Source organism: Cryptomeria japonica, chromosome 10, assembly GCF_030272615.1.
Source record: "Cryptomeria japonica chromosome 10, Sugi_1.0, whole genome shotgun sequence".
Taxonomy (NCBI): Eukaryota; Viridiplantae; Streptophyta; class Pinopsida; order Cupressales; family Cupressaceae; genus Cryptomeria; species Cryptomeria japonica.
The window spans coordinates 617,622,054-617,641,119 of NC_081414.1; the positions used below are offsets into that span (position 1 = coordinate 617,622,054).

Below are 19,066 nucleotides of genomic sequence, written 5' to 3' on the forward strand. Positions count from 1 at the left end.
AATAAGTGCAGATCTGATTATGAAAGGCTGTGTCCCTTTCAAAGGGTAGAAATAATGAAGAGTTGCACTCTTTCAAAGGGTGCTAATGGTGAAAGGGTATGTCCCTTGCCAAAGGGCATACATGATGAAGAGGTGTGACCTCTCCCTCAAATTGAGAGATATAAAGGGAAGGAATCAAAAGGATCCAGGAGATCACCATCGATTAGATCAGATCAAATCAGATCAGAACTGTTTATAAGTTACAGGCAGTAATATCCTTGCTCTTGGTGGTATGCATGAGGATGTGCTTAATATGTATGCTGCCTGGTAATGTTCTTATGCAGAATTTAATAGTAATATTAATATAGACTGCAATATGTATGACAGTCATACTTAATTTTACATACATTCATAATACACGAGAAGTTAGCATACATATAGTCTAAATCATGTTATTACTGTCAGTATTTAAGAAGATGGGAATGAGACGTTTCCAAGAGGTGCAGTCTAAATCCAGACAATAAGGTGATTCCCAAGAGAGGGTGGGGATCAGTGTCCCGAGAACCTTGAGGGACAGGGTCCCAAGATAGGGTAAGGGATTGGATCTGTAACTTTGAGGGAACCTATTGTATTTGGTATCTAAGCGCTTGGGTACAATTCACATCCTCTTCTTCCTTAAAATTGTAATAGTAGCAGGGTTTGATATCTATATTAAGAACTATGAATAATGAAATTAATCATCTAATGAGGAAAATAAATAAGCACTTGTTAATAACTAATTGAAGAATATCAATTACTATTAATATATTTAAATAGATCAGGTAGAGGACATTACAGACTTGGGGACGGCCAAGGGACGTCCCACCGCCGTCCCCAAAAATGCAAAATTTGTGGGAAACGTCCCGTAAACTTGGGGACGGCAATGATTCTCAATGGGGACATCCCCCCTTCCCTAATATGGTTAGGGGGCGTCCCTCCGTTCCTAATATTGTTAGGGGACATCCCCCCGTCCCAGGGACGGCTGGCTGTCCCCCTTTTCCCAGCACATTTTTAAAAAAAAGACTCAAATACTCAAAAAGAAAACATTTTTTAATTTTATTATAGGTCTGTAAAATTGGATTTTCACTTCCAAAAGCACTTAGAATTAATGAGCAGCAGCCTGGTAATAAATTTCATAAACACTTAGAACTCAGTAGTGCGTAAAAAAGTGGTTGCAGGTCTGCAATATTGGACTTTTCACAATTATGAAAGGTAAACGGGTCTGAATCATAGCCAAAAGCACTCAGAAGTATGAATAACAGCTTGGTATAGAATTTCACAAACACCCAAAACTTTGTAGTGCATAAAGAAGCGGTTGTAGGTCATAATAGAAATGGAAGACTCTCAAAATATCCTCCAACCAGAAATAAACAATGAACTACATGCAAACAAGTGTTGGCATATTGACAATGTATTTTCAATTATGAATGCAAATTGAGTATTGACAATGAATTCTGAATTATGAATGCATATTGAGTATTGACAATGAATTTTGAACACAAATGTGGTATGTTAAGGTTCTATAATGTTCATATACCTACTTTATCCATATTTTCATACGAATATAATGTATAAATTCATGCTTTATCTATTTTTCATATGAACATTTAAAATTACCCTATATATTTTAAACTTTCCCTATATTTTATATAGTCGTCCCCTTTGTCGTCCCCCCGCCATCCCCAAAATTGGCAAAAACTTTGTCGTCCCGGAAACTTGTCCCGTCGTCCCCGTCCTGGAAACTCGGGGTAACATAGCATAATAGTTATTGACTAGCTATTGCAGTTACTTGATTATGTGATTTTATAATCTATTTGTATTCATATTTAATAGAAGGCACTTCCACATTGTTTTATAGGTTCATTGGATACATTTTGTAACTGAATTTTGCATTAAATTTGTGTTTTTTTAAGAAATTGAAGTATTTTTTTTAAATTGTAAAGTTTTACCAAATTTTTGCGTAGTCAGAAATTTTGGGTCCGTCAAGATCAAACCATGTCCAAGTATGCAAACTAGGGTCTAAGGCTAAGGAGGCCAAGCTGGACAATCGTTCGTGGATGCAAGTTCTCCCCTAGAGCCCCTCCTTGAAATTATAATTCGATGTTGTCATTAATTAAGGAGAGGAATACTCCTTATATAGAAAATTATAAGACTATCTTTCCATAATGGAAACGATCGAGAATAGAAACACGAAAGATAGAAAGGAAATTTCCTAGAACTAACTAAAGACGAAAGACATAAACAAAAGTTTCTAAATACTAACTAAATGACTAAGATGACCATTATATCAATATTACAATATTATTTTAACACCCTCCCTTAATGGTCATTCTACTAACTACCCTACAGAAGATGTGACATATTCTGCAGGTCATTTGGCCATGAAGGCAAAAAAGGCTGCCCCCTTCACCTCGGAACACTCTACGACATGAGCCTGTTGTGGAGATCCTCCCTAGTTTTGCAAAACTTCTGGATATGACCAAGTTTACCATAATCCTTCCAACATGATGTTGGGTAACAAAGCCATCCCTCCCATTATTCAGAGACACCGAGATCAACTTCTCATAATTCGCACAAAAAAACAAAAAAAAACCCAGAAAAAAGCAACACCCTTCATGATTTTTTGTGCAAAAATAAAAAAACCCAAAATACAACAAAACCCTTCATGATTTTTTGTGGAAAAAATTAGAAAACCCCCAACAGAGAAAGAACCCACGATTTTGGTGTGAAAAGTTATGCAAAAAATGAACAAAGAAACCACGATTTTTTAAGAGAAAAACATGCAAAACCTTACATGACTTTTTGTGAAGAAAAATCAGAAAACCCATCCAGGATTTTTTAGAAGAAAATCGTACAAAACCCCCTAGTTTGTTCAAAAATTTTACTCGCGACCATCACAAGTAGTAAACAGAAATAAAACTCCCTGATTTTTGTGGAAAAAAATCAAGCAAAAACCTTCCATAATTTTTAGTGGAAAAAAGTCAGAAAACCCACGAAAAAATTCGCCAAAAAAGAACCTAATCTCTGATACCATGAAATGATAATTTGATGTTGTAATTAATTAAGGAGAGGAATACTCACGGAAACGATCAAGAATAGAAACACGAAAGAAGGAAAGGAAACTTCCTAGACCTAACTAAGGACAAAAGACATAAACAGCAGTTTTTAAATACTAACTAAATGACTAAGATGACCATTATATCTATATTTCAATATTATTTTAATACTCCTAATATTTAGGGGCAACAATCTTTTGGTAGTCAATAAAAAACTAGTAATGTGTTTGTCTCAGTGATCCATGTGGAATACAAGGAGTTGACCTTCTAAACCAAAATGAAGCAAATTCAATATGCTTGAAATGAATCCAAAGCACTCTAGTGGTAACAGGCAAAAAGAGAAACATCTTACTGATTTATCTCCCTCAAGACCTAAAATGATTGGATTTAGGAATACTTAACAGCTCCAATGCCTATAGTGGGATCAAAGAAGAAAGCAATCAAGCCTTGTTGAAAATAGATAGCTAGTTCGGATTATACTTGATTAAATTTTAATGTTGCCTAGTGGCAATTAAAATTTAAATATATTGTAATAACTTGAGCGATTACATGTACTATTGGGCTGGGCCCAAATTGAACAATATTGTAACTTGTAAAATTAATGTAGGCCCCAAATTGGGCGCTAAAGGCAGATTGTAAAATGTAATTTGAATATGAAAAAGGGCGGCAATCTTGCCCAACCAACTTGGGTAAATTATGAGGATGAATCTTGTATATAAACAAGATTCATCTTAAACATCAAAAATCTCATCTATCAAGCGAATATCTAATCTGTCTTATGCGAACTGAATATCCTATCATCCAAAGTTGTCACCTTGAGCGAATTTGTTCATTGAATCAGATAATCAGTTTGTGCGAACTTGGATATCATTGTGCGAAGTTGGTGAGCGATCTAAGCCTCCATTCTATTGCGATCTAGTCTGATTATTGGGCGAACTTGTTAGGCATCTTGCTAGGCGAATTTGTGTCTTCATATTGCTGTGACCTTCCTCTCCAAGTAGCGCCGATATTCTGCCCCTTGTGAGACAGCGAAATTGATATCCTGCAACAGCATATACAGTGATTTGATTTGAGCAAAGTCTTTGTGAATCTGCCCTAGATCAATAGCACAATCAAATAAGTAATCTGATCTATATTGTACATGTAATCTGCTTATGATTAAAAGATTTGATCTGGATCTTTGATGATGGGTTTTTCCTCCAAGAGGGAGGTTTTCCCAGGGTACTTTGGTGTCTTCTGTGTTATGAGTGTTTCTGATCACTAAAATTAACAAGCCTAACAAATATAAGGATCCCATGTGAGGATCCACATTTGACAATAACAACTTCTTGGAGAAAAGGACCATGAACATTTGATCAAAGTACTCAAAGGTGGATAAAAAACCATTATAATCTTTATATAGATAGTGGTATCTTTTCTAAATGTCATTATAAATATGACAGCTAAAATTAAAGAAATTTTCAGCCTCGATTCTCTAGTGGGTAAAGAGATGGCAGATATCGTCACCCTACAAGATATGGTGATGGGTTTCAATGCACAACTTATTTGAGCACATCCATAGATGAGTTGAGGAATCTTAATCTATGTAGCCATTGATGGTAAGTTAGTCAAGCTGAAAAATGATGCCCTCTGCAGTCCATAAAATATGCTCAACAATTTGGAGTTGAGTAGTGTTGTGACGTTTTCACACATCACCCCATTGCAAATTGGGACCCCCTAGTTTTTGCTTTTTAGGGTTGTGTCTTAAGTGTCTTAGATTTTGTCTCTAGTCTCTAGCCTATGCAAATGAGTCAAGTTTTGTGCAATTTGGAGGAGTCATCAGAGTCAAAAAATGAAGCAATGGTCGAATGGATGTTTTAATGCTACAAATGGTCTCAGAAGGGTCGAAGGAGTAAAATCGCAATTTCTCGGGGTCAATTCTAACAACTTCCTATTTTTTTGGAAATTTTGCTTATCCAAAGTGTTGTAATTTTCTCATTGGCCAAAAAGAGTTATTTTGCAATTAACCCTAATTAGGGTTTTATCAATTAATCTTGGTCGTTGATCTCAAATCAATCTAGGCCATTGCTTTGTAATGGGGTGCCTATATAAACCCTCCTCTCATTTGTAAAGGGAGAGATTTCTAAGAAATCGTTGTAGTGATACTTCTTTAGTGCTAAGACATAATTCATTGTTCAATTGTTGGTGAATTTTTGTCTACTTTTGCAAGTTAGCATGGTTTCTTGGCTCTCCATAGAATAGATTTCATTTCAAGTTGTTAAATTGAATGAAGGATTTGATAGAATTGCTCAATGTGGAATTGATGTGTTCATACTTTTGATAGTTGGATGATTTTCAGTTATCGTGCAAAGTTAACCTGAACCAATAAAAGAAACCTAATTTCTATTTTTTATTCATTGTTCAAAATGTTGGTGAGTATGAGCGATATGAAAATCTTTTGATTTCCTTAGAAGATTGCACCGTTCTTATGTAGTTGTTGAAGTTGGTGAAGCAAGAATTGGCTCTTGGATTCCACTTTTGCAATTTCGTGTCAAGAGTTCATAGGATTAGATTAGGATTAGAACTATCTTTCTAAACCCTCATCCTTTTGCCCTTTTTTTCCCAAGTCATAGTAAAAGTAGGATTGAAAAGAGCTTATTGCAAAATCATTCAAAAAAGAAGAAAGTTACAAACGTCAGGTATCAACAAAATCCTTTAATTGATTCGCTCCTCGAACAATTACGTAAGTCCCCCTTGAGATTACCAGCATCTTCACAACGAACTAACTAAGCTTATCCACATAGAATCTGGAACCTTGGAGTCATCTTCGTGATCACACAGACCATCTATTCAGCACTTAGAGGATTTTGATCAAGAGAGTAGGATATCTAAGGGTATTTTATTCTGAGTTGTGCGTGCATAAAAAAAACACCAACAAGTAGTTGTGTAGAAGTTGATGTTACCTAAACGTGTAAAACACTTGGAAAGTTGTGCTGATATGATGTTTCTTTGGTGCCAGTTTCAAGGTTGAACCACATTGCACAGGTTAACATAATAGTTTGGCGACTCTGATGGATGGAATAGGTCTTCATAACCATCTAGCAGCAATAATCAACATTAGCAAAAGGCTCCCAGTATATGGTAATAGAAAGAGGTCTTTTCTTTTGATAAAAGGAAAAATATATATTGATGAAAACATATTTACTATGAAGGAGGAAAACAATATAAATTAACCAACCTTTCAAGTTTAATCACGTTGCTGCTTCAAAGCTAAAGTACAGGTACAACAGCAGCTGATTTTCAAGCATCAAACAGCTGTGTAGTACAAATGTGCTGCTAGCAAGACACCCCAAAGTTTTGCAGTGTCATGCAACACATAAATTTACATTGGAATGGTAAAATTCAGCTAAGGGGCTTGAAAGGACAAAGGAGAGCTAGTGCTTCCCTGAACTATGGTGACCATGAAGATATTAAAGACTTTAATGTCCCCTTCTCAATGATGTGCTTTCAGTGGTCCATTGGCCTATCTCAGGGACCCGTAGTCTATGTGGAATGAAGAATTAGGGTTTCAAACGTTGGTGCAACATGCACTTACTATTTTTAGTAAGTTAGGGGTTGATTGTTTGGATGATGCTATCTTACTGAGTTTTCCATGTTTTGTCACTGGGTGCGAAGATTATGTTTTTCGGAGCTATATTGCTTGACTTACTATTTTTAGTAAGTATCAGTTCAGGTGGTTCTATTTATAGCAGGGCAGTTCAGAGATTCAGTTCAGTCCAGTGGATGGTTCGGCACTTCAGTCCTCAATTCATTTGGGTTTTGAGCAGTATTTGGCTTGCAGGATGATTTATTAAATATTAACACTGCATTCTAAGGTTAATATTTAATTATATTATTTTGGACGACTTTGGGAAATAGAAGTTTATTTTATTCAAGTGATTGGGCATAAGGGAAATTGAACTTATTTCATGAGCATCACTCTATGTTTTGTTTGCAAGTTGTTGTCCTAGGTAAAGTTCGAACTTGCCTAAGGGAAGGGGATGCCATCCTTGAGGGGACTTATTTAATATTTTTCAAATGTGTTTGGGCGCCCTTGGGGTGTAATGAAGTGGCATGTAATTTGGGTGTATTTGGGCGCATTTGCAGTTGAATTTAGGGAGCAAAAAAGTTATAAATAAGAGCCTTGGGCTCTCATTTGGATCATCTAAAGAATTTGCATTGTTATGCTGCCGAAATGGAGAGCAAAACTGAACTTCGGAGTTGAGGCTTCCTAGCTAGCACAGTTTCGTACTTGCACTATAGTACCCAGCTGGTGGGTGTGATTGAGAGTGGATTTTGGTGTGAGGATTTTCAGTTTTAGAGTTTTGGTGAGTTTTCTATGTTGCTGGTTTGGAGTGGCTGAAGCGGATTTTTGTTCATAAATCTCTACCTTAGTGTCTGTTTCTTCTGGGTAGAGGCTCGTCGGAAGCGCATTGGAGAGCCGATCATTCTTCTGGAAGGGCGTTTGATTTAATGTTGATTGGAATTTTGGGGAGCAAATCGAAATTCTCAGCTGGTCGTACCTTTCTGGAGTTGCCTTGGTTTGTGTGCCATCAGTGTGTGGTGATTTTGGTGCTGGTTTGAGCTTCTAGTTTGTTCGCCTCCGTCTTAGCAGTTGTTCGCCTGAGTTCGTGAGCATTTTGGAGCTGATTCGGAAGAGTTATGGGCATTTCTATGTTGCTGGCCCATTTCTGGAGATGCTGGTATTTTTAAATCAGAATTGTTGTTTTATGATTTAGCCTAAAATCAGTTTTAGTCTATGATTGAATGTTTGTAGTACTTCATTGTAATCATCTTGTATCATTAGTTAGTAGTACTAACCTCTTATTGAACTTGAAGTGCTCATTGTAATCCCCACTGCATAAGTGGAAGAGGCTGACAGGGCCGCCTTAGTGTTTTGTAATTTCATTTGTACTTCTGTCCTCCCGCTGAAATATGCGGCCGAGTGATAGTTTTTATGCATAAGTCCTCCCGCTAAATAAGCGTAGAGTGATTTGGTTCTGGTTATGCTTTTGTTCCCTTGGCTGGTTTACCGCCAAGTTTTTGGTCTTCATCCTGCTGAAAAGTGGAAGGGGCTGGCTTGCCACCCAATATTGTACTTGCATTTTAATTTCCAGCAGATCAGTGAGCTAACGAACCCCTTATCACCGTATGCTCTCACTTTCCCACATTGGGCTCTTGGTGATCAGAAAGTGGAAGGGTTACTTTCAGCAGTATTGAGATTATATTTTCTAACCATAACGGGTTATGGTGTTTGTTTGTAATCCTTATTGCATTAAAACAAAAAAAAAATCGGGATATTACAAAGACAATCTTCCACTTGAAGAGCTTGCCAAGGGTTCAACATCATCTAGAATGGGTTATTAAGTACTACTAACTCCTGATCCCCAACATTTACCACTGTGTTATTTTATCGAGTTTGCAAGTTCACACCTATCCTTACTTCCATGCCTTGTGGGATGAATTCCCTAGTATCGCGAATCCCATTTCCCTTTATGTATCCTTTTGGAGTCAATAACACAATGATACCTTTACTTGCTTTCTTTGGGCATGAGGTACAATGTAGTCTTGATCCCCAATCCTTGACAAGTAATATGGCTATGAGGTATCCCTGAAACTCCAACATTTTGCAATATTCACTCCGACCTATCTCCCTGCACAATCCAAGTCACCATTAATGACCAGATTTAACACTATAACTACTCCAAAGAAGTTTTCCTACCCATAAGCAATCATCCATCTTAGGAGTGTTGATTCCAATGTACTTTTAGCGATAAAGACAACCATGTCATCGATAATGCGATGGTTGAGTTTTAGCTACCGATGGTCCTCGCAACTATTCCAAATCACTCATTCAATGGATATTGTGGTATCTAAACACGCTTTGCACGCCACATCCATTCATCGGTAGTTCCTCCTCGGTTCTCAAAGCAACAAGACAACTAACAAATCACCATATATGCCAATTTGTTTTCCAACAGAAGAGTTGATCATTTTACAATTCCACAGAATTGCAAGTGTGAAGGAGCTTCTAGGGTTCCAACTCTTGCATGTCCAATTGCCATTAGAGCAACAATGTTTGTAAATCACAAGGTTGTTAATATTGTAATAGATATTAAATGAATGTTGCAAGATTCTAATACATTTCAAGCTTTGTAATAGTCATTTATTTATTGCATATGGGTTTTTGCAATCTAGGGGATGGATTATTAAGTATGTTCATTTGTTTGATATCATATTTGTTGTGCATGTTTACACACAACTCATATTCCTTTTGATTTCAATGTCTTGTCTTTCTTGGTGTTTTGTGACTTTGTAACCCAATAGATAAGGCACTAGTCCTAGAAGAAATGATTCACCATGCACCTAAACTAAAAACATCATTCACCAATATATTAGGGGTAGGGAGTAGTTTGTATGCACTTCATGATTCAACATTATAACAAGGATTAACATCCTTAGCAATCCTTAAATTGCTATCATCCTAGAGAGTCGTCTTGTGCATGCCCACGTCCTATTATTATGCAATGATGTGCCCATCATCTTAATAAAGGTTATTGCAGTTATTCCTTGGCCTAATGACAATGTTTGGGGTTAGGTGTACACCAGGTACTGCTATAATAGTTTATCCATTTGTATATCTTCAATAGTGTTTAATCCTATTCATTATACCTCTACGTAAGCCCCCTAGGTCTAGTTGAGCCCAAATATAGAGGAAGTCTTACCCAAGTTGCCTTGCTTGATCATAAGTTAGAGGTCTATTTCTTTGGATTTGTTACCCTTGGCGCTCAAGGTATGGCCTAGCTTGAGGAATTGAGGACCTACAACTTTGTGCACTAACAAATGCAATCAAGCATGACCCATGTTTCAATCCAAACTTACACATGAAAAGGAGACCTAATGTCATTCAAGATTTACAAAAAAATTATTTGAAACAAGCCAAAAAGTCACCTTAACTTTTGTTAAGGCTTATGGGATCCAGTTGGATCGATTTGAATTTAAGGTACTATAGATTCTTTGACTACAACTAGAGCGAGTTGTGCTTCGATCTGATGAAGTTATCATCCCCATGGCCTTAATCTTCTCTTTCAAGCACGCAATTGTTGAAAGGATCCCTTTTCAAAGGTTTTCCACATGGAGGCCTCGCAAATAATTGAAGAGATTAAATGAGGAAAAGTTTAAAATATTTTTCGCCTACACGCCGCGTGTCCAAAGGTTAAAACAAGTTTCTCGCACCCTCTTTAAAAATTTTGGGGTTTGGAAGAGTGCACCCCACGGAAGGCCCCACATGAAAGATGTGCGGAGAACTCAAACAAGACACATAGAGGCCTCACAAAAGTTTGAGCTCAAACCAAATGGTATCACTCAAGAAACTCCACTGAAATGCCACGTGTCCCAAACATGTGGAGGCCTATCAAAATTATGAAATAAGTTCACGAAGCCATGATGAAAAGTGCCACTTGTCAGTCGAGCGGAGATTTCACAAGCCCTTGATTCAAGAAGGAAGCGCAAGCACACCATTGGCTGGTTAAAAATAGAATGAACCTAAATGCCCAACAAATCCAAAACAAAAACAGACACCAAAGGGTTTCAAAAGAGGAAACCGCATGCCAAAGTCGCTGGCTTTAAAATGATTTAATAATCTAGGTGGTGCTCATGCCTTGAGTTAAGGAGAAAGAATAATGCAAAAATTCTTCATGCAAGGATAAGTTACAATGGTCGTCATGATTTGACGAACACGCAGCGGGTTCGTCAAAGGAGGATTCAGTTGCAAAAATCATTCTGATTCTTAGGAATGATCTCTTTAAAAGCCTACAAGCATTCCTGTAATAGGAGTTCAACACTTTTGAAAAAGAAGAATATTGTAATTCTCTTTCTAATAAAAAATTGAAAGAATATTTCAGAGTTCAGTAATTTACATCTATGGTCTGACCTTAGCATATTTGTTCTTAGGTTGGCCATTGGATTGTGCCTTTGTTTGCCTTTCTCTTGTCTTGCTTAGATTTGCATGCTCTGTGTCGCTTTAATTAAGAAGCAGTTGTTGTATAGTCATTTCGGCTTCTCATTTCTTGTTAAATTTGCGAAGAATGGATCATGTAGAATCTTTTACTCTTCCATTTTCCTCATATAAGAAATTAGATTATGCCATTAAGAAGCAATCTTTTAAGAATGGTTAATTATTGCGAGAATACTGAAGAATTACTCTGCTTTCCATTGAGCCTTGGCTAGTGCTACCCATGAGAGGATTTAAAAGCTATACCCTATGTCTGATTCACTTTGTGCATTCCGTTCTCCTCTCAAAAATAAAGGGTTGTGGTGTGATGTGCTCACTTTGGGAAATCAGTGTTTCTTTGTGATTTCCACAAAACGGGAATTTAAGTGTTGTAAGAGCTCTGCTTCCAGCATATCACCTTAGTTTAGCTTTTTCCTTTCTTTTCCCTCTCCCCTTTCTCTTTTCCTCTTAAAATGAAAAGCCGTTTTCTAAAATCCCGAAGGTTTTTTCACATATCGCAAAATTAAATCAAACATCCCACATCTATGAAACTCCTGGACAGCCCTTCAAAGGTGCAAACCTTTTGGGGATCAATAGGTACTTCTCTACCCACTTGAGGAATTCAAAGTTTACTCATTCTTTTCAGAAATACAACTTTAAAGCTAATGTGATCAACCCCTAATTCATTTAGTTCATACCGCTGCCACATTCTGAGATTATCATCAACAAAAATTCAAGGGATTAAAATTGAACTATTTTAAAAATTCCTTTCATTTAAGAAGGAAAGAAAATTAATGTTATGTAGGCTACTGTCCAGGCAAAATATAAAATTTACTATAAACAATACTAAATTGTGAAGAATCCAATAACTCTATTTTTTCTTAATTTTGCTTTTTGCCCTAAATCTAACTTTTCTATAATTTAGTGAAAACTAGAAAATTTGGAAGACTACCCAAAATAAATACCCTAGTTAGTGTTTCCTATCTTGTGTTGTAGATTGTGACCCAAATTGAAATTCCCACACTGCAATAAGGCAGGATATAGGTCCAGCAGTCATATGGCTGGGCTGTGGGATGTTAATACTGCATGAATTCAGTGCAAGCCATGTTTAAAAAACTAATGAATGTTCCAAACTTGCCACCAAACCATATTGAAGGTAACCCATAACATAATCCAAGATATAACAAAGTAGAAAAGGAATTCGGCCATATTTCGCTTAAATGCCTTGTTGATGAAGTTGCATCTTGTCCAATAGAATGTTGCATTACAAGAAATTGTGTTATTCTTCTTCCATAACCATTTTGTTTCATTATTTGCAAGAATGATAAAATAGAAGAAAGCTTACCTGTTATGACAGAAGCCCAATTGTCCTGAAAACCAAACCCTGAAAACCTGAGTACCCTCCTGCAAGACTCCAAAATTCTCTCCTGAGTTTCCTCCTTCAACCTTCTCAATCCTGCTGTCGCCATCAAATGAATCTTTGTGCCACTCCTGTAAGAATGATAAGTTTCAATACACGAAATTATTTTGCAAGTATAGAATGGTTGGCCAATATATTCTTATAAGTCAAGAGGATGAAAAAAAACAGAGGATTTACTATGATTTGATTAGTCCATTTGCTTTATGTACAATTTATATAAAAGCACGCTCAGAGAATTTGCTTCTAACACTGGACATCCACAGAAACAACCTTCACAAGAAGCAAATGCATTCAGAAGGTCCTACTGTCCAATTAAGCCTTAAGGATTTTAAAAGTTGTTTCATCTATCTAATTTGATATCAAAACTTGAGCAAATTATTTTTGGAAATTTTGTCGTAGAAGTAATCTTTGCAAGAAGCAAATGCAACCGATAGGTCCTACAGATAAACTTGGCCAAAAAGACAATAAAAGTAATGTCATCTCGCATGAAAACTTAAGTGAACTATTTTGAAACTTTATTATATAAAAAAATCTTCATACAAACCAAATATGTTTGATAAGTCATACAGATCAATTTGGCCTAAAGGATGTTAAAAGTAATTATGCAATTTTGGTTTTGACAAAAAATGTTATTAAAACCAAAAAAAGAATAAGTAAATGAGCTTGATAGATCCTGTAGACAATTTTGGCATAAAAAGAAGTTATTAAGACCAAAAAGCAATAAGTAAAATGCACTTGACAGATCCTTCAGACAAATTTGGCAAAAAAAATGATAAAAGTGATCTTGTATCAAAAGAAAAATTTGGTACATAAACTTTTGTAAAATTTGTAATGGAAAGAATCTTGGCAAGAAGCAAATACACTTTGGCCCAAAGATGGTAAAAATAGTCTCATCTAATCTCAAATGAAACTTATGTCAGTATTTTATTGTGGATAACGTTGCTATATAAACAAGAATTGCAGGAAACAAACACACTTGATAGGTCGTACTGACTGACTTCACATATAGAATTATAAAAGCAATCTCATGTCATCTGACATAACTATTAATTTATAATTTAAGCCAATATGTTCTCTTTGGGAAATTTACTACAATAACAAACTTTGCATGAAGTAAATACAGTTGGTAATTCTACAGATGAAGTAAATACACTTGGCAATTCTAAAGATCCATTTGCAACTATGTCAAAAATTCAAAGCAAATATGTCAAAAATTTGCCAACTGGCTAAACCATGTTTTTTTTTATTTTGTTAATTTCATAAATTAGAAACTTGTAAAGTATAAATGTGGCTAAAAAAATATAGCTCCTGGAAAACACTGTACAAACAATAATGAAAATGATCCATTATGAATTGTACCACAAAATGTGGAATTTCAATATTGTTTACACAGTACTTTTCTAATTTAGCCCAGGGGACTTTCAAAAATCATATCAAGCATATTTTTGTGACTGCAAATTTTGTGAAAACTACAGAGTTCCAAGCCAAGTGAATTTTAGCAAGTTTAGTTGTCCCCACTCAAGAGACTCACAACTCACTAATAAAACACCTAAAAAATAAAGGAAAAGGATAAAATACTTCTAGCTGGTAACCTATGTTCCACAAGGATGAATCGCATAGAAATTTTTACCCATATCTGCATCAGAGACATTTTGGAGATAGAGAAATTGTTGATTAACAAGGTAAACGGCACAATGAATATTACCAAAATAGTGGTTTAACCAAATAAGGTATGTGATTGAGCCAATATAATAAATATACCTATTTACCCCAAGTATCTGGGACAGGGATGGCAGGGGACAACAGGATGAATTTCCGAGACGGCAAAAATTTTGACTTAGGTAAAATCTAAAACTAAAACTAAAACTAAAACTAGAGATCTCCTAAGTTTATATATGTGTGTGTGTGTGTGTGTTATTATCTCTAGTTTGCTAGTTTACTAATCTCCTAAAATCGCAAACATTATTATCATAGTAAAATATGATCCCTCGTCTATCTTTCATAATGTTTAGTAAAATATGTTATTTATTTATTTATTTATTTAATTTTTTACATAAATTCAAATATAATATAATTTTATTATTATATATATGTATGTAAATGTATATATATGTATCTATATCTATGCATATGTATATGTACACACACACACACATATATATATATATATACATATACATCTACATATACATGTATATGTTGTATATATATGTATATATGTATATGTACACACACACACACACACACATAATGTAAGGACGTAACCGTACTAGTACCCAAGGAATTTTTTTTGCCATACCCGCAAATCTGTACCGGTACCCGTTCCGTACCCATACCCAAACTTGTAACTTAGATTTTCACATAGGCTCATGGTTTTAACTTTTTGTAATGTCCCCGTCAAATTAAGCTTAATTTGGTATTAATAGAGTGAACTTTCTTTATATTATATCATTTTTTATATTGGCGTGATATATTATAATAAGAGTTCTTTTCAATAAAGATTGATGTTTAATATTAGTTTGCCTAACTATTATTTAATGATTTAATCTGCGGGAGTTGGTTCCTTACAGGAATTTTACCTGTTTGTCTCCTTTAAATAAGATTGGCAAATAAAGAGGATTATGGAATTTTTATTAAAACAATGCTTTGAAGATAAATTGTCTATCCACGGGATAGCAACACGAGTTGAATAATTCCTTTCACCAGCTTCATCTGGCCTATTGGAACTACGTGATGATGAGTCCCTGCAGAATGATCCAGTGGCGTGAGTACTGTGTGTGATATGTGATAGGAGGAACCTAACGGAGCTTGGTGGAGGATTAACACAGATTCCATTCATTCCTGGTGAGCAACGGTGTGCAGATTGCATTCTTTCCTGCGTATCCATAACGGCACGCAATTTTTCTTCTTTCCCCAAAACTCGATATCAGGTGTGGTCTTTGACAGACCGACGACGCACGCGAACTTCAACCTTGCAGCACGTTCAGAAACGCACACACTCCTCATACGCAGTAACCCGATATTGGGAATGGTCGGGTTATGCCTATTTCCTCCGCTCGCCTGAATTAAATAAACTGGCAATGGGTGTGCCTAGAGCGTGCTCCTACAGACGCGAATAACCAAATCGGGAGTAACAGATGCTGTGAGAGAGGCGGGTAAATATTTACCGAGGTGCAGAAATCGTATTACATTCATATTGTATTCATAACAGTGAGCCATCTGCTGTACGGTTCACGGGAAATGCGTAAAGACTACCAGCTAATAAAGACCCTCAGTTAGCCATCAGCCACGAGAATGGGAATAAACAGCCCCTGCAAATTACAGGTGCACTGTGTGATGCCCAATTGAATCTTGAATAATAAATACTGTGTTCTCTATTAAACCTGAGAGTTAATTTGGATTTGTATGAATTAAATTATTCCATAGACATTTTACTGTTTAATCTGGGCAAACACATCTATTTGCAAACAGTCTTAGTGAGGAATTTTACACTTTTGACTCATATCTTGGATACCATTTGATGGTTTCTAGTTTCTGAGTTTTATGTATTGGAGGCATGGGTAGAGGATTATAAGGTTTTTCCATAGGTACTCTTATGCTACTGATATATTATCAAAGGGATAAGTAATTGTATTGGTGTATACACATTGTTGAGATAAATCCAAGCTTGAGTCTCATTAGTGTGGAATTTGTTCTTGCAAGGGTTTCTCCAACAAAATTCATTTTCAATTTGTTATGTTTGCTTCTTCATTGGTATATTTCTATGTTATCGGGGGACGCGTCCTCAGGCCTAAATCCCTCGTCCCCCTCCTGGGGACGTTTCAAGGACACAGGGACAGCTAGGGGACCCCTCCATCCCCAAAATTGCAAAAATTCAGGGAAACGTCCCGGAATCTTGGGGATGGCGGTGATTCTCAAAGGGGATGCCCCCCTCGTCCCCAATATGGTTGGGAACGTCTGTGACGTCCCCTAACCGTCCCGGGGACTGCCAGCCGTCTCTCTTTTCCCAGCACAAAAAAAAAGAACCGACTCAAATGCTCTAAAAAAACATTTTTTAATTTTATTATAGGTCCGTGAAACTGGATTTTCAATAATATGATGGGTAAACATTTTTGAATCACTTCCGAAAGCACCTAGAAATAATGAGCAGAAGCTTGGTAATAAATTTCACAAACACTTAGAACTTGGTAGTGTATAAAAAAATGGTTGCAGGTCTGCAATATTGGACTTTTCGCTGATATGAAAGGTAAACAGGTCTGAATCATAGCCAAATGCACTAAAAAATATGAATAACAGCTTGGTAATGAATTTCACAAACACCAAAAACTTGGTAGTGCATAAAGAATCAGTTGTAGGTCATAATACTAATGGAATACTATCAAAATATCCTCCAACTAGAAAGAAACGATGAACTACATGCAAACAAGTGCTGGCATATTGACAATGAATTTTCAATAATGAATGCGTTTCGAGTATTGACAGTGAATATTGAATTCTGAATGCATATTGAGTATTGACAATGAATTCTGAATTATGAATGCATATTGAGTATTGACAATGAATTCTGAACACAAATGTGGTATGTTAAGGTTCTATAACGTACATATACATGCTTTATCCATGTTTTCATATGAATATAATGTTTATATACATGCTTTATCTATTTTTCATATGAACATTTAAAATTTCCCTGTATTTCTAAATTTTTCCCTATATTTTATATAGCTGTCCCCAAAATTGGCAAAAATTTTTGCCGTCTCGGAAACTCGTCCTGTTGTCCCCTGCCATCCCTGTCCCGGATACTTGGGGTAAATAGGTATATTTATTATATTGGCTCAATCACATACCTTATTTGGTTAAACCACTATTTTGGTAATATTCATTGTGCCGTTTACCTTGTTAATCAACAATTTCTCTATCTCCAAAATGTCTCTGATGCAGATATGGGTAAAAATTTCTATGCGATTCATCCTTGTGGAACATAGGTTACCAGCTAGAAGTATTTTATCCTTTTCCTTTATTTTTTAGGTGTTTTATTAGTGAGTTGTGAGTCTCTTGAGTGGGGACAACTATACTTGCTAAAATTCACTTGGCTTGGAACTCTGTAGTTTTCTCAAAATTTGCAGTCACAAAAATATGCTTGATATGATTTTTGAAAGTCCCCTGGGCTAAATTAGAAAAGTACTGTGTAAACAATATTGAAATTCCACATTTTGTGGTACAATTCATAATGGATCATTTTCATTATTGTTTGTACAGTGTTTTCCAGGAGCTATATTTTTTTAGCTACATTTATACTTTACAAGTTTCTAATTTATGAAATTAACAAAATAAAAAAAAACATGGTTTAGCCAGTTTCTAATTTATGAAATTAACAAAATAAAAAAAAACATAGTTTAACCAAATAAGGTATGTGATAGGATTTCTGATATATTTTGTTGGGAATGTTCCCAAAATGAGCAAGAATGGACAAGGACACTTAACCAACCCCTACGCCTCAACCTACAAAAAAATTTATATTTAAATATTAAAAAAATCCTTTTTAAAAAAACAGAGCGGGAGCACCACAAGGACACCCACAACCCTTTTCAATAACCCTAAACCTAAAACAAATACACCTAAAAAATTAAAAGCAGCCTCATTTGCCAATTTCAGTTTTGTGAGAAGAAGAAAAAAGAGAACAATCATGAGAAGACAAGAAAGAATCAAAACAAAATCATTTGAGTAAGTTTACCATCCATTGCTCATTTGCACAATCATTTCCTTTTGAAATTTTTTTTCTTTCAAAATTCCAAACACTTATTTTATTTTATTTCCGTTTTTTGTTTTGTGTTTGCACTTGTATTTATGTTTAAAAAAAAAATTGAGCAACAATGAAGGTAGTGAAGGTTTAGAGGTTAACATTCAACAAAGAGATCATAGAGGTGATAGGAACTCTTTTGGTGTGGGAGTGTTGTAGGTATTGTGGATTCAAATAACCCATTTGAATGCCCTTCCCCTTCCACTCTCCTAAAATCTAATGCAAAGGGTCCATTCAATCCATAAAAAACCCTTTCACAATTTGCAACAGCCATAGATAAAGAAAAAAATTTAAGAGGGACTAGAATCTAGTTATGCCATTTGTGCAACAAGGTTTATAAAGGCGGCTACACAAGGGCTTATAGTCATCTTTTGTGCATAGATGGGCAAAGAACTAAAGGATGTGAAAAAATAACCCTTGCTAAGAAGGTGGAAGTATCTAGATTGTTCGTAGAGGTTGAGGAAAGAAGTAAGGGAAAGCCAATGGAGTCCATGCAATCTAGTATGCCATTGCCTACACAGATCATGGATGATGCCTCAAGGTCTAGAGGGTTCTTACCAGGAAAAGAGAAAGGATACTAGTGTTGCAAGGATGTTCAATATGCAATCATGGGAAGCGGTTTATTCTTTGGTTGCCAAATTTTTCTTTGCCCATGACATCTATTTCATAGGGGCACATTCACCCTACTTCAAACATATGTTGAAAAATATAAATGCCCCCTAGAGAACATAAACCATGCAACCACCCTCCTTGATAGAGAG

At 35.8% G+C, this 19,066-nt stretch overlaps 1 protein-coding gene across 1 annotated transcript in view; it reads right to left on the reverse strand.

Annotated features, from left to right (window-relative positions):
• Positions 1-19,066, reverse strand: part of LOC131029966 (probable apyrase 6) — a 134,664-nt gene that overhangs the window by 89,183 nt on the left and 26,415 nt on the right. The window contains exon 2 of the mRNA XM_057960650.2: positions 12,431-12,576. Within this exon, the coding sequence (XP_057816633.1) occupies positions 12,431-12,576 (146 nt within the window). The remainder of the gene's footprint in view (positions 1-12,430; positions 12,577-19,066) is intronic.